We start from the raw sequence: 13,362 nt of genomic DNA, 5'->3' as shown, positions 1-13,362 counted from the left end.
CCAGAGGACACAGATAGAGTGGATGTGGAGAGGATGTTTCCTATAGTGGGGGGAGTCTAGGATCAGAGGACACAGATAGAGTGGATGTGGAGAGGATGTTTCCTATAGTGAGGGAGTCTAGGACCAGAGGACACAGATAGAGTGGATGTGGAGAGGATGTTTCCTATAGTGGAGGAGTCTAGGACCAGAGGACACAGATAGAGTGGATGTGGAGAGGATGTTTCCTATAGTGGAGGAGTCTAGGACCAGAGGACACAGATAGAGTGGATGTGGAGAGGATGTTTCCTATAGTGGGGGAGTCTAGGACCAGAGGACACAGATAGAGTGGATGTGGAGAGGATGTTTCCTATAGTGGGGGAGTCTAGGACCAGAGGACACAGATAGAGTGGATGTGGAGAGGATGTTTCCTATAGTGGAGGAGTCTAGGACCAGAGGACACAGATAGAGTGGATGTGGAGAGGATGTTTCCTATAGTGGAGGAGTCTAGGACCAGAGGACACAGATAGAGTGGATGTGGAGAGGATGTTTCCTATAGTGGGGGAGTCTAGGACCAGAGGGCACAGATAGAGTGGATGTGGAGAGAATGTTTGCTATGGGTGTGTACGGCCAAGACAACTGTGTGTGGATGGCCAGGCTTGTCGGTCTGGTCAGTCGAGGTCACTGTGTGTGGACGGTCAAGGTCATCGGTCTGGTCAGTCGAGGTCACTGTGTGTGGACGGTCAAGGTCATCGATCTGGTAGTCAAGGTCACTGTGTGTGGACGGTCAAGGTCATCGGTCTGGTCAGTCGAGGTCACTGTGTGTGGACGGTCAAGGTCATCGATCTGGTCAGTCGAGGTCACTGTGTGTGGACGGTCAAGGTCATCGGTCTGGTCAGTTGAAGTCACTGTGTGTGGACGGTCAAGGTCATCGGTCTGGTCAGTCGAGGTTACTGTGTGTGGACGGTCAAGGTCATCGGTCTGGTCAGTTGAGGTCACTGTGTGTGGACGGTCAAGGTCATCGGTCTGGTCAGTTGAAGTCACTGTGTGTGGACGGTCAAGGTCATCGGTCTGGTCAGTTGAAGTCACTGTGTGTGGACGGTCAAGGTCATCGGTCTGGTCAGTCGAGGTCACTGTGTGTGGACGGTCAAGGTCATCGGTCTGGTCAGTTGAAGTCACTGTGTGTGGACGGTCAAGGTCATCGGTCTGGTCAGTTGAAGTCACTGTGTGTGGACGGTCAAGGTCATCGATCTGGTAGTCAAGGTCACTGTGTGTGGACGGTCAAGGTCATCGGTCTGGTCAGTTGAAGTCACTGTGTGTGGACGGTCAAGGTCATTGGACTCATCAGTCGAGTTTACTGTGTGTGGACCGTTAAGGTCATTGGACTCATCAGTCGAGGTCACTGTGTGTGGACGGTCAAGGTCATCGGTCTGGTCAGTCGAGGTCACTGTGTGTGGACGGTCAAGGTCATCGGTCTGGTCAGTCGAGGTCACTGTGTGTGGACGGTCAAGGTCGTTGGTCTGGTCAGTTGAAGTCACTGTGTGTGGACGGTTGGGTAAAGGTGACTGTGGGTATTAATAGGACGGTGGAAAGGCTTATTTGGGATGGAATGGGATTCCTGGGGTTGTGTGATATTCAGAGGCTGGGGTTCATGGGGATGTACAGTATACAGAGGCTGGGGTTCCTGCTGGTGGCTTACAATATTCAGTGTCTGGGGTTCCTGGGGGTGTGCAATACTCAGAGGTGGGGGTTCAAGGGGATATTTACTATTTAGTGTCTGGGGTTCCCAGGGTTGTGCAATACTCAGAGGCAGAGGTTCAAGGAACCCCAGGAACCCTGGGCACTGAATATGAATACCCCTATGAACCCCCACCTCTGAGTATTTAATATTCAGTATTGGGGTTCCTTAGGCATGAGTGGGTTACTGGGGTAGGAGGGGTTGCTGAATTGCTGGGCATTACTTGGTGTGAGGAGCTTTCTGAGGTGGAGGGGTGGTAACTGGGGAGAGGGGCATCGGCGGAGCGAGGGCGTTGTTGGAGGAGGGGGGAGATTTACTGGACGGAGGACTCCTGGCAGAGCAGATGCAGACTAAACCACCCACGGTGTTTGAGGAGAGGTAACCTTCCGCAAAAATTTGCTGGCCAACTTTTCTCGATGTGTGACGGAGACCACGGAACGACGGTGTGGTAGTCTTGCTGCAGCGAGAGAGATCACAAAGGATTCCAATGGGTGATCAGGGTTAGACATTGCTGGCCAACTTTTACCAATGTGCGCTGGAGACCATACTAACATACGGGGTGACAGTGTGTTACTCTCCCTGCAGTAAGTCCGATCGCAAAGCCCCCCAACGAGTGATTAGGACCGCCCAACACATCACTGGGTCTCAACTACCGGACCTGGAGACAATCTATAGCTCCCAATCCTTGTAACATTCATTAAAGACCCATCCCATCCCGGACACTGTCTGTTCAATCTCCTGCCATCTGGTCAGGGACACAGAAACATCTCGGCCGAGACAGTGAGAGTGAGGAACAATTTCTTCCCGGGGGCTGTTGTGCAGCTGAATAATCCTACACCCCGACTTGCCAGTGGCCTTGGAGTGTTATAGACTATCAAAGTCACTCGTTGCGTATCAATACGGGAATTGTAGTTTTTAATGAAGCCGTACTGCATGCATTGTAAATATCTGTTTTGCACGGAGTAGCACCACAATCTCGTTGTTTTCAGAAACGACGATTAAAAGGGTCGGAGGTCGCTGTCCACGGACGGACTGAGTTCGAGCCGTCGCTCTCCTCGATGCTGACGGCAGGATGTTTCTGAAATTTATGGGATTATTGGTGTGGACTGTAGTTTATGTTGCTCTCCTCCAGTTTGCTGTGTTTTTGTCTCTTGCCGATTGGGGATTTGGGGATTTGATGTCTTTGCGGGCGATATTTTAGTTTTTGTGTGAGGGAGGGGTTGGGGATTCGGGGGCTGATGTTTTTATTGGCATTTTTCCGTGTTGGGGGGGTGGGATCTGTTTGATTTTCTGTTCGCGGGAGGGGGTTGAGGGGTCTTGATGTTCCCATCGCCATTTTTTTTCCCTCCTTGTGGACGATATCTTAGTTCTTTTGCGAGGGAGGGGGTTGGAGGTTTGCGAGTTTGGGGGTTTCTTCTTCTTTTTCGTGCGGGGGGCGGGGGGGGTTGGTTTTTTTTTTCTTTCAACCACCTCCGTGGTTTTTCTGTACTTCATGACTATCTGGAGAAGACGAGTCTGAGAGTTATATTCTGCGTACGTACTTCCTTAATAAAATGACCCCTTGAACCTTTACTCTATTTGGATAAAGTGGTTAAGGCGTCGGTCTAGTGATCTGAAGGTTGTGAGTTCGAGCCCCAGTCGAGGGGACGTGTTGTGTCCTTGAGCAAGTCACTTAACCACACATTGCTCTGCGACGACACCGGTGCCAAGCTGTATGGGTCCTAATGCCCTTCCCTTGGACAACATTGGTGTCGTGGAGAGGGGAGACTTGCAGCATGGGCAACTGCCGGTCTTCCATACAACCTTGCCCAGGCCTGCGCCCTGGAAACCTTCCAAGGAGCAAATCCATGTTCTCAACGAGACTTATGGATGCCCATATATCCGGAATGAAGCTGTGAATTAAATCTCTATGTTTAATTTCAAGTTGAACAATTTTATTAAATCTTTGAAATACAATCTATAAAGTAATGTTGAACCAGTGTTATTCATCTGGATACATTCTTTAATCTTTTTAAAACAACATAGTGTTATCTGAAGTATTCATAACAATATAGAAACATAAGATAATTATTTATTATAACTTGTAATAGAAACATAGAAACATAGAAAATAGGTGCAGGAGTAGGCCATTCGGCCCTTCGAGCCTGCACCGCCATTTATTATGATCATGGCTGATCATCCAACTCAGAACCCCGCCCCAGCCTTCCCTCCATACCCCCTGATCCCCATAGCCACAAGGGCCATATCTAACTCCCTCTTAAATATAGCCAATGAACTGGCCTCAACTGTTTCCTGTGGCAGAGAATTCCACAGATTCACCACTCTCTGTGTGAAGAAGTTTTTCCTCATCTTGGTCCTAAAAGGCTTCCCCTCTATCCTCAAACTGTGACCCCTCGTTCTGGACTTCCCCAACATCGGGAACAATCTTCCTGCATCTAGCCTGTCCAATCCCTTTAGGATTTTATACTTTTCAATCAGATCCCCCCTCAATCTTCTAAATTCCAACGAGTACAAGCCCAGTTCATTCAGTCTTTCTGGTGAAGAGAATATTTAAAAAATACGGGTTGATGGCAAATTTAAACCAGACTGAAGTCAGTTATTAAATAATTATCTTATTTATTAACCGTGGAGTGAATGAGCTTAACTTTGATTGTCGGGTGTGAAGTTGAAAGCAACAAGTTGCGTTGGGGAGATTGATGCTTTGAGATTGCTGGTTCCGAGGTAGTGTTTGGTAACGCAGAGAGGGAGGTGGGGAGGTGGGAGAGAGTTGAAGGACAGGGGTATAGAGAGGGCAAGTGCAAGCAGGCTGGACCCACTGGGGTTGGGTGGGATGCCAACTAGAGGTCGTGGGTTAAGGGTGAAAGGTGAGAAGTTTAAGGGGGGGCGTGGGGGAAAATGTCTTCACTCAGAGGGGCGGAATGAGCTGCCAGCACAATTGGTACACGCGAGCTGGATTTCAACGTTTCAGAGAAGTCTGGATGGGGACACGGATGGGAAGGGTGTGGTCCCGGTGCAGGTCGGTGGGAGCAGGCCGTTTCGACTGTTTCGGCTACGGACTAGATGGGCCGAAGGGCCGGTTTCCGTGCCGAGCTTCTCTGTGGCAGGTGCTGGGAACAATGCCGTGTGTGAGATGTGTTAAGGACCCGGACCTCCGGGTGAACGTTTCAAAGTTCACAAATGATTCTCTGTTCCCTTCCCACCTACATCCGTGACACTTTGACTATGAGACAGAGAAGCGGATATACAGCATTCACCCCATCAAGTCTGCTCTGCTGTTCCCCCTCTGCCTAAAGAAATTCCTCCTCATCTCTGTTCTGAGGCTCTATCTGTGCCCTCTGGTCCTAGACTCCTCCGATGTAGGAAACATCCTCTCCACATCCACTCTATCTGTGTCCTCTGGTCCTAGACTCCTCTACTACAGGAAACATCCTCTCCACATCCACTCTATCTGTGCCCTCTGGTCCTAGACTCCCCCACTATAGGAAACATCCTCTCCACATCCACTCTATCTGTGTCCTCTGGTCCTAGACTCCCCCACTATAGGAAACATCCTCTCCACATCCACTCTATCTGTGTCCTCTGGTCCTAGACTCCCCCACTATAGGAAACATCCTCTCCACATCCACTCTATCTGTGCCCTCTGGTCCTAGACTCCCCCACTATAGGAAACATCCTCTCCACATCCACTCTATCTGTGTCCTCTGGTCCTAGACTCCCCCACTATAGGAAACATCCTCTCCACATCCACTCTATCTGTCTCCTGTAAAAAAATTCCTTCCTCTCTGCCACAGGGAGAGGCGTCCCATCCTCGGGCATCTGCCCGCCACAGAGGAGTCCGGCGAGCTGCCCCAGTATGGCTGATGGGCCTCACGAGAAGAAGTAATGGAAAAAATCCTCTTCCTGGCACTTAACCCTGGGAGAAGGACAAGTACTACACCGTCCGGGACCCCAGCAGGGATGGTGAGGCTTCTCATAACCACAAGAGGAGAGGGGTCCTGATGGAAGATCTCAGCTCAGAACGTTGACTCTTCACCCCTCTCCGCGAAAGCTGCCTGATCTGCGGAGTCCTTCCCGCATCGTGTTGCCCAGTTTCGGAATGGAAACCGTTTCGGACACCGCACACGCTCCCTGGAGCAGAAATGGAGATGTCCCACCCCGGCCCCGACCCTCAAACACACCTTGCTCACAGGTGTCACTGGGCAACGAATCTGTCCGCAGGGAAACAGACACTGACAGGTGAAATCCGGGGTGGGAATTGGATCCAGACCCACAGGCAATATTCCCGCTAATTTTTTTTTTCAAACATCTGCGCTCTGAGATGCAGCCTGAAAACCGCGGGGCACTTGAATAAAATATTACATAAAAGAAAATTTCAGCTGCGTTGGCAACGAAGGCTACGTGCACGGGGGCATTTCAGTCGCTGCGTGGCAGTGAAGCTTGGAGGGAACTGCGCCCCAAGGCTGGGGCAGTGAGGGTGGACTCCAGCGTTGCCTGTCGGCCCGGTCACCTCCTCCGAGTTTCCAGGATGCTCTTGGCCACCAGATCGATGATGAGGTGAGCTGAGTTCTCGTGCTCCAACTCCGCAAAGACGTGGCACACGTTCTCTGACGTGCTGCCCTGCTTTTGGGCCACGAATGCAAAGATCCTGAAAATTAAAAAAAAAATCTCATTCCGTATCCCAGAGCAAACTCGCCCAGCAACCACCTAACCACCTGAGGTGTAAACTTGGGCGACGGACAAATACTTGTGGGGTGGGAGGTGGTGGTGGACTGCTGGGGTGGTGTGGTGAGGAGGGAAGAGAGAAGTGGGGGGGGTTTAGGGAGCAGGGAGATGGAAGTCGAGATGGGGGAAGCAGAGGGAGAGATGGACGGGGAAGATGGGAGGAGGCTGAGTGAGGAGGAGATGGAGGGGAGAGAGGCGGGGGAAGAGAGAGGGAGACGGGGGGAAGAGAGAGAGATGGGGAGAGAGAAAGAGAGAGAGAGATGGGTGGAGAGAGAGGGGGAGGGAGCAGGGGAGAGGGGGGAGGGGCGAAGGGGGAGAGAGAGGGGTTGAGAGGGGGAGAGAGGGGGGAGGGGAGAGAGAGAGACGGCGAAGACAGGGGAGAGAGGGGGAAAGGGAGGGAAAGAGAGGGGGGAGAGAGGGGAGAGAGAGATGGGGATAAGAGAGAGAGAGACGGGCAAGGGAGGGGGGAGAGAGGGAGAGAGGGGGAGAGAGGAGGAGAGGGGAGAGAGGGGAGAGAGGAGGAGAGGGGAGAGAGGGGAGAGAGGGGAGAGGGGGAGAGAGGGGGAGAGGGGGAGAGAGGGGGAGGGGGGGAGAGAGAGATGGGGATGAGAGAGAGATGGGCAAGAGAGGGGGGAGAGAGAGGGGAAAGGGAGGGGGAGAGAGGGGGAGAGGGGGAGAGAGGAGGAGAGGGGAGAGAGAGGGGGGAGAGAAGGGAGAGAGAGGAGAGATGGTGAGGGGGAGAGAGGAGGAGAGGGGGAGAGGGGGAGAGAGGGGGGAGAGAGGGGAGAGAGGGGGAGAGAGGAGAGAGAGGGAGAGAGAGGAGAGATGAGGAGGGGGAGAGGAGGAGAGAGGAGGAGAGGGGAGAGAGAGGGGAGAGAGGGGGGAGAGAGGGGAGAGAGAGGGAGAGAGGAGAGAGAGGGAGAGAGAGGAGAGATGAGGAGGGGGAGAGAGAGGGGAGAGAGGGGGGAGAGGAGAGAGAGGGAGAGAGAGGAGAGATGAGGAGGGGGAGAGAGAGGGGAGAGAGGGGGGAGAGAGGGGAGAGAGAGGGAGAGAGGAGAGAGAGGGAGAGAGAGGAGAGATGAGGAGGGGGAGAGGAGGAGAGAGGAGGAGAGGGGAGAGAGAGGGGAGAGAGGGGGGAGAGAGGGGAGAGAGAGGGGAGAGGGGGGAGAGAAGGGAGAGAGGAGGAGAGAGAGGGGAGAGAGGGGGGAGAGAGGGGGAGAGAGAGGGAGAGAGGAGAGAGAGGGAGAGAGAGGAGAGAGGAGAGAGAGGGAGAGAGAGGAGAGATGAGGAGGGGGAGAGAGAGGGGAGAGAGGGGGGAGAGGAGAGAGAGGGAGAGAGAGGAGAGATGGTGAGGGGGAGAGAGGAGGAGAGGGGAGAGAGAGGGGAGAGAGGGGGAGAGAGAGGGAGAGAGAGGGAGAGAGGAGAGAGAGGGAGAGAGAGGAGAGAGGAGAGAGAGGGAGAGAGAGGAGAGATGAGGAGGGGGAGAGAGAGGGGAGAGAGGGGGGAGAGGAGAGAGAGGGAGAGAGAGGAGAGATGAGGAGGGGGAGAGAGAGGGGAGAGAGGGGGGAGAGAGGGGAGAGAGAGGGAGAGAGGAGAGAGAGGGAGAGAGAGGAGAGATGAGGAGGGGGAGAGGAGGAGAGAGGGGGGAGAGGAGAGAGAGGGAGAGAGAGGAGAGATGAGGAGGGGGAGAGGGGGAGAGAGGAGGAGAGGGGAGAGAGAGGGGAGAGAGGGGGAGAGAGGGGAGAGAGAGGGAGAGAGGAGAGAGAGGAGGGAGAGAGAGGGAGAGAGGAGAGAGAGGGAGAGAGAGGAGAGATGAGGAGGGGGAGAGAGAGGGAGAGAGGGGGAGAGGAGAGAGAGGGAGAGAGAGGAGAGATGAGGAGGGTGAGAGAGAGGGGAGAGAGGGGGAGAGAGGGGAGAGAGAGGGAGAGAGGAGAGAGAGGGAGAGAGAGGAGAGATGAGGAGGGGGAGAGGAGGAGAGAGGAGGAGAGGGGAGAGAGAGGGGAGAGAGGGGGAGAGAGGGGAGAGAGAGGGGAGAGGGGGGAGAGAAGGGAGAGAGGAGGAGAGAGAGGGGAGAGAGGGGGGAGAGAGGGGGAGAGAGAGGGAGAGAGGAGAGAGAGGGAGAGAGAGGAGAGAGGAGAGAGAGGGAGAGAGAGGAGAGATGAGGAGGGGGAGAGAGAGGGGAGAGAGGGGGGAGAGGAGAGAGAGGGAGAGAGAGGAGAGATGGTGAGGGGGAGAGAGGAGGAGAGGGGAGAGAGAGGGGAGAGAGGGGGAGAGAGAGGGAGAGAGAGGGAGAGAGGAGAGAGAGGGAGAGAGAGGAGAGAGGAGAGAGAGGGAGAGAGAGGAGAGATGAGGAGGGGGAGAGAGAGGGGAGAGAGGGGGAGAGGAGAGAGAGGGAGAGAGAGGAGAGATGAGGAGGGGGAGAGAGAGGGGAGAGAGGGGGAGAGAGGGGAGAGAGAGGGAGAGAGGAGAGAGAGGGAGAGAGAGGAGAGATGAGGAGGGGGAGAGGAGGAGAGAGGGGGAGAGGAGAGAGAGGGAGAGAGAGGAGAGATGAGGAGGGGGAGAGGGGGAGAGAGGAGGAGAGGGGAGAGAGAGGGGAGAGAGGGGGAGAGAGGGGAGAGAGAGGGAGAGAGGAGAGAGAGGAGGGAGAGAGAGGGAGAGAGGAGAGAGAGGGAGAGAGAGGAGAGATGAGGAGGGGGAGAGAGAGGGGAGAGAGGGGGAGAGGAGAGAGAGGGAGAGAGAGGAGAGATGAGGAGGGGGAGAGAGAGGGGAGAGAGGGGGGAGAGAGGGGAGAGAGAGGGAGAGAGGAGAGAGAGGGAGAGAGAGGAGAGATGAGGAGGGGGAGAGGAGGAGAGAGGAGGAGAGGGGAGAGAGAGGGGAGAGAGGGGGGAGAGAGGGGGAGAGAGGGGAGAGAGAGGGAGAGAGGAGAGAGAGGGAGAGAGAGGAGAGATGAGGAGGGGGAGAGGAGGAGAGGGGAGAGAGGGGGAGAGAGGGGAGAGAGGGGGAGAGAGAGGGAGAGAGAGGGAGAGAGAGGAGAGAGGAGAGAGAGGGAGAGAGAGGAGAGATGAGGAGGGGGAGAGAGAGGGGAGAGAGGGGGAGAGGAGAGAGAGGGAGAGAGAGGAGAGATGGTGAGGGGGAGAGAGGAGGAGAGGGGAGAGAGAGGGAGAGAGGAGAGAGAGGGAGAGAGAGGGGGGAGAGGAGAGAGAGGGAGAGAGAGGAGAGATGAGGAGGGGGAGAGGAGGAGAGAGGGGGGAGAGGAGAGAGAGGGAGAGAGAGGAGAGATGAGGAGGGGGAGAGAGAGGGGAGAGAGGGGGAGAGAGGGGGAGAGAGGGGAGAGAGAGGGAGAGAGGAGAGAGAGGGAGAGAGAGGAGAGATGAGGAGGGGGAGAGGAGGAGAGAGGAGGAGAGGGGAGAGAGAGGGGGGAGAGGAGGAGAGAGAGGGGAGAGAGGGGGGAGAGGAGAGAGAGGGAGAGAGAGGAGAGATGAGGAGGGGGAGAGAGAGGGGAGAGAGGGGGGAGAGGAGAGAGAGGGAGAGAGAGGAGAGATGAGGAGGGGGAGAGAGAGGGGAGAGAGGGGGAGAGAGGGGAGAGAGAGGGAGAGAGGAGAGAGAGGGAGAGAGAGGAGAGATGAGGAGGGGGAGAGGAGGAGAGAGGAGGAGAGGGGAGAGAGAGGGGGAGAGGAGGAGAGAGAGGGAGAGAGGGGGGAGAGAGAGGGGAAAGGGAGGGGGAGAGAGGGGGAGAGGGGGAGAGAGAGGGGAGAGGGGGGAGAGAGAGGGAGAGAGGAGAGAGAGGGAGGGGAGAGAGAGGGAGAGAGAGGAGAGATGAGGAGGGGGAGAGGAGGGGGAGAGGAGGAGAGAGGAGGAGAGGGGAGAGAGAGGGGAGAGAGGGGGGAGAGAGGGGAGAGAGAGGGAGAGAGAGGAGAGAGAGGAGGGGGAGAGGAGGGGGAGAGGAGGAGAGAGGAGGAGAGGGGAGAGAGAGGGGGGAGAGGAGGAGAGAGAGGGGAGAGAGGGGGGAGAGAGAGGGGAAAGGGAGGGGGAGAGAGGGGGAGAGGGGGAGAGAGGGAGAGAGGGGAGAGAGAGGGGAGAGAGGAGGAGAGAGAGGGGAGAGAGGGGGGAGAGAAGGGAGAGAGAGGAGAGATGGTGAGGGGGAGAGAGGAGAGAGAGGGGAGAGAGGGGAGAGAGGAGGAGAGAGAGGGGAGAGAGGAGGAGAGAGAGGGGAGAGAGGAGGAGAGAGAGGGGAGAGAGGAGGAGAGAGAGGGGAGAGAGGGGGGAGAGAAGGGAGAGAGAGGAGAGATGGTGAGGGGGAGAGAGGAGGAGAGGGGAGAGAGAGGGGGGAGAGAGAGGGAGAGAGAGGGAGAGAGGAGAGAGAGGGAGAGAGAGGGGAGATGAGGAGGGGGAGAGGGGGAGAGACGAGGAGAGGGGAGAGAGAGGGGAGAGAGGGGGGAGAGAGGGGAGAGAGAGGGAGAGAGGAGAGAGAGAGAGAGGGAGGAGAGATGAGGAGGGGGAGAGGAGGAGAGAGGAGGAGAGGGGAGAGAGAGGGGAGAGAGGGGGGAGAGAGGGGAGAGAGAGGGGAGAGGGGGAGAGAAGGGAGAGAGGAGGAGAGAGAGGGGAGAGAGGGGAGAGATGGTGAGGGGGAGAGAGGAGAGAGAGGGGAGAGAGGAGGAGAGAGAGGGGAGAGAGGGGGAGAGAAGGGAGAGAGAGGAGAGATGGTGAGGGGGAGAGAGGAGGAGAGGGGAGAGAGAGGGGGAGAGAGGAGAGATGAGGAGGGGGAGAGGAGGAGAGAGGAGGAGAGGGGAGAGAGAGGGGAGAGAGGGGGGAGAGAGGGGAGAGAGAGGGGAGAGGGGGAGAGAAGGGAGAGAGGAGGAGAGAGAGGGGAGAGAGGGGGGAGAGAAGGGAGAGAGAGGAGAGATGGTGAGGGGGAGAGAGGAGGAGAGGGGAGAGAGAGGGGGGAGAGAGAGGGGAGAGGGGAGAGAGGGGAGAGAGGGGAGAGAGGGGAGAGAGGAGGAGAGAGAGGGGAGAGAGGAGGAGAGAGAGGGGAGAGAGGAGGAGAGAGAGGGGAGAGAGGGGAGAGGGGGGAGAGAGCGGGGAGAGGGCAGAGAGGGGAGAGAGGGGAGAGAGGGGAGAGAGGAGGAGAGAGAGGGGAGAGGGGGAGAGAGAGGGGAGAGGGGAGAGAGGGGAGAGAGGGGAGAGAGGGGAGAGAGGAGGAGAGGGGAGAGAGGGGAGAGAGGGGGGAGAGAGAGGGGAGAGGGCAGAGAGGGGAGAGAGGGGAGAGAGGGGAGAGAGGAGGAGAGAGAGGGGAGAGGGGGGAGAGAGAGGGGAGAGGGGAGAGAGGGGAGAGAGGGGAGAGAGGGGAGAGAGGAGGAGAGGGGAGAGAGGAGGAGAGAGAGGGGAGAGAGGGGAGAGAGGGGAGAGAGGGGAGAGAGGAGGAGAGGGGAGAGAGGGGAGAGAGAGGAGGAGAGGGGAGAGAGGGGAGAGAGAGGGGCGAGAGGGGAGAGGGGGAGAGAGGGGGAGAGGGGGAGAGAGGGGAGAGAGGGGAGAGAGGGGGAGGGGGGGAGAGAGAGATGGGGATGAGAGAGAGATGGGCAAGAGAGGGGGGAGAGAGAGGGGAAAGGGAGGGGGAGAGAGGGGGAGAGGGGGAGAGAGGAGGAGAGGGGAGAGAGAGGGGAGAGAGAAGGGAGAGAGAGGAGAGATGGTGAGGGGGAGAGGAGGAGAGAGGAGGAGAGAGGAGAGAGAGGGAGAGAGAGGAGAGATGAGGAGGGGGAGAGAGAGGGGAGAGAGGGGGGAGAGAGGGGAGAGAGAGGGGAGAGAGAGGGGAGAGAGGGGGGAGAGAGGGGAGAGAGAGGGGAGAGAGGGGAGAGAGGAGGAGAGAGGAGGAGAGGGGAGGAGAGGGGAGAGAGAGGGGAGAGAGAGGGGAGAGAGGGGGAGAGAGGGAGAGAGAGGAGAGATGGTGAGGGGGAGAGGAGGAGAGAGGAGGAGAGAGGAGAGAGAGGGAGAGAGAGGAGAGATGAGGAGGGGGAGAGAGAGGGGAGAGAGGGGGGAGAGAAGGGAGAGAGAGGAGAGATGGTGAGGGGGAGAGGAGGAGAGAGGAGGAGAGAGGAGAGAGAGGGAGAGAGAGGAGAGATGAGGAGGGGGAGAGAGAGGGGAGAGAGGGGGGAGAGAGGGGAGAGAGAGGGGAGAGAGGGGAGAGAGGAGGAGAGAGGAGGAGAGGGGAGGAGAGGGGAGAGAGAGGGGAGAGAGAGGGGAGAGAGGGAGAGAGAGGAGAGAGAGGGGAGAGAAGGGAGAGAGGAGGAGAGAGAGGGGAGAGAGGGGGAGAGAGGGGGAGAGAGAGGGAGAGAGGAGAGAGAGGGAGAGAGAGGAGAGAGGAGAGAGAGGGAGAGAGAGGAGAGATGAGGAGGGGGAGAGAGAGGGGAGAGAGGGGGAGAGGAGAGAGAGGGAGAGAGAGGAGAGATGGTGAGGGGGAGAGAGGAGGAGAGGGGAGAGAGAGGGAGAGAGGGGGGAGAGAGAGGGAGAGAGAGGGAGAGAGGAGAGAGAGGGAGAGAGAGGAGAGAGGAGAGAGAGGGAGAGAGAGGAGAGATGAGGAGGGGGAGAGAGAGGGGAGAGAGGGGGAGAGAGGGAGAGAGAGGAGAGAGAGGGGAGAGAAGGGAGAGAGGAGGAGAGGGGAGAGAGAGGGGAGAGAGGGGGGAGAGAGGGGAGAGATGAGGAGGGGGAGAGGAGGAGAGGGGAGAGAGGGGGGAGAGAGGGGAGAGAGGAGGAGAGAGAGGAGGAGAGGGGAGAGAGAGGGGAGAGAGAGGGGAGAGAGGGGAGAGAGGAGGAGAGGGGAGAGAGGGGAGAGAGAGGGGAGAGATGAGGAGGGGGAGAGGAGGAGAGGGGAGAGAGGGGGGAGAGGGGGAGAGAAGGGAGAGAGGAGGAGAGAGAGGGGAGAGAGGGGGAGA

At 57.3% G+C, this 13,362-nt stretch overlaps 1 protein-coding gene across 1 annotated transcript in view; it reads right to left on the bottom strand.

Moving 5' to 3' along the window:
• Positions 1-3,918: 3,918 nt before the first annotated feature.
• LOC134340188 (tensin-4-like) overlaps positions 3,919-13,362 on the bottom strand; it is a gene marked incomplete at its 5' end in the record, with an annotated part of 39,224 nt that continues 29,780 nt past the window's right edge. The window contains 1 exon segment of the mRNA XM_063037157.1: positions 3,919-6,359. Coding sequence (XP_062893227.1) covers positions 6,218-6,359 — 142 coding nt within the window.

Source organism: Mobula hypostoma, chromosome X1 (assembly GCF_963921235.1).
Source record: "Mobula hypostoma chromosome X1, sMobHyp1.1, whole genome shotgun sequence".
Classification (NCBI taxonomy): Eukaryota; Metazoa; Chordata; class Chondrichthyes; order Myliobatiformes; family Myliobatidae; genus Mobula; species Mobula hypostoma.
The sequence above is the reverse complement of the archived record's forward strand: the minus strand, read 5'-3'. Positions and strand labels throughout refer to the sequence as shown.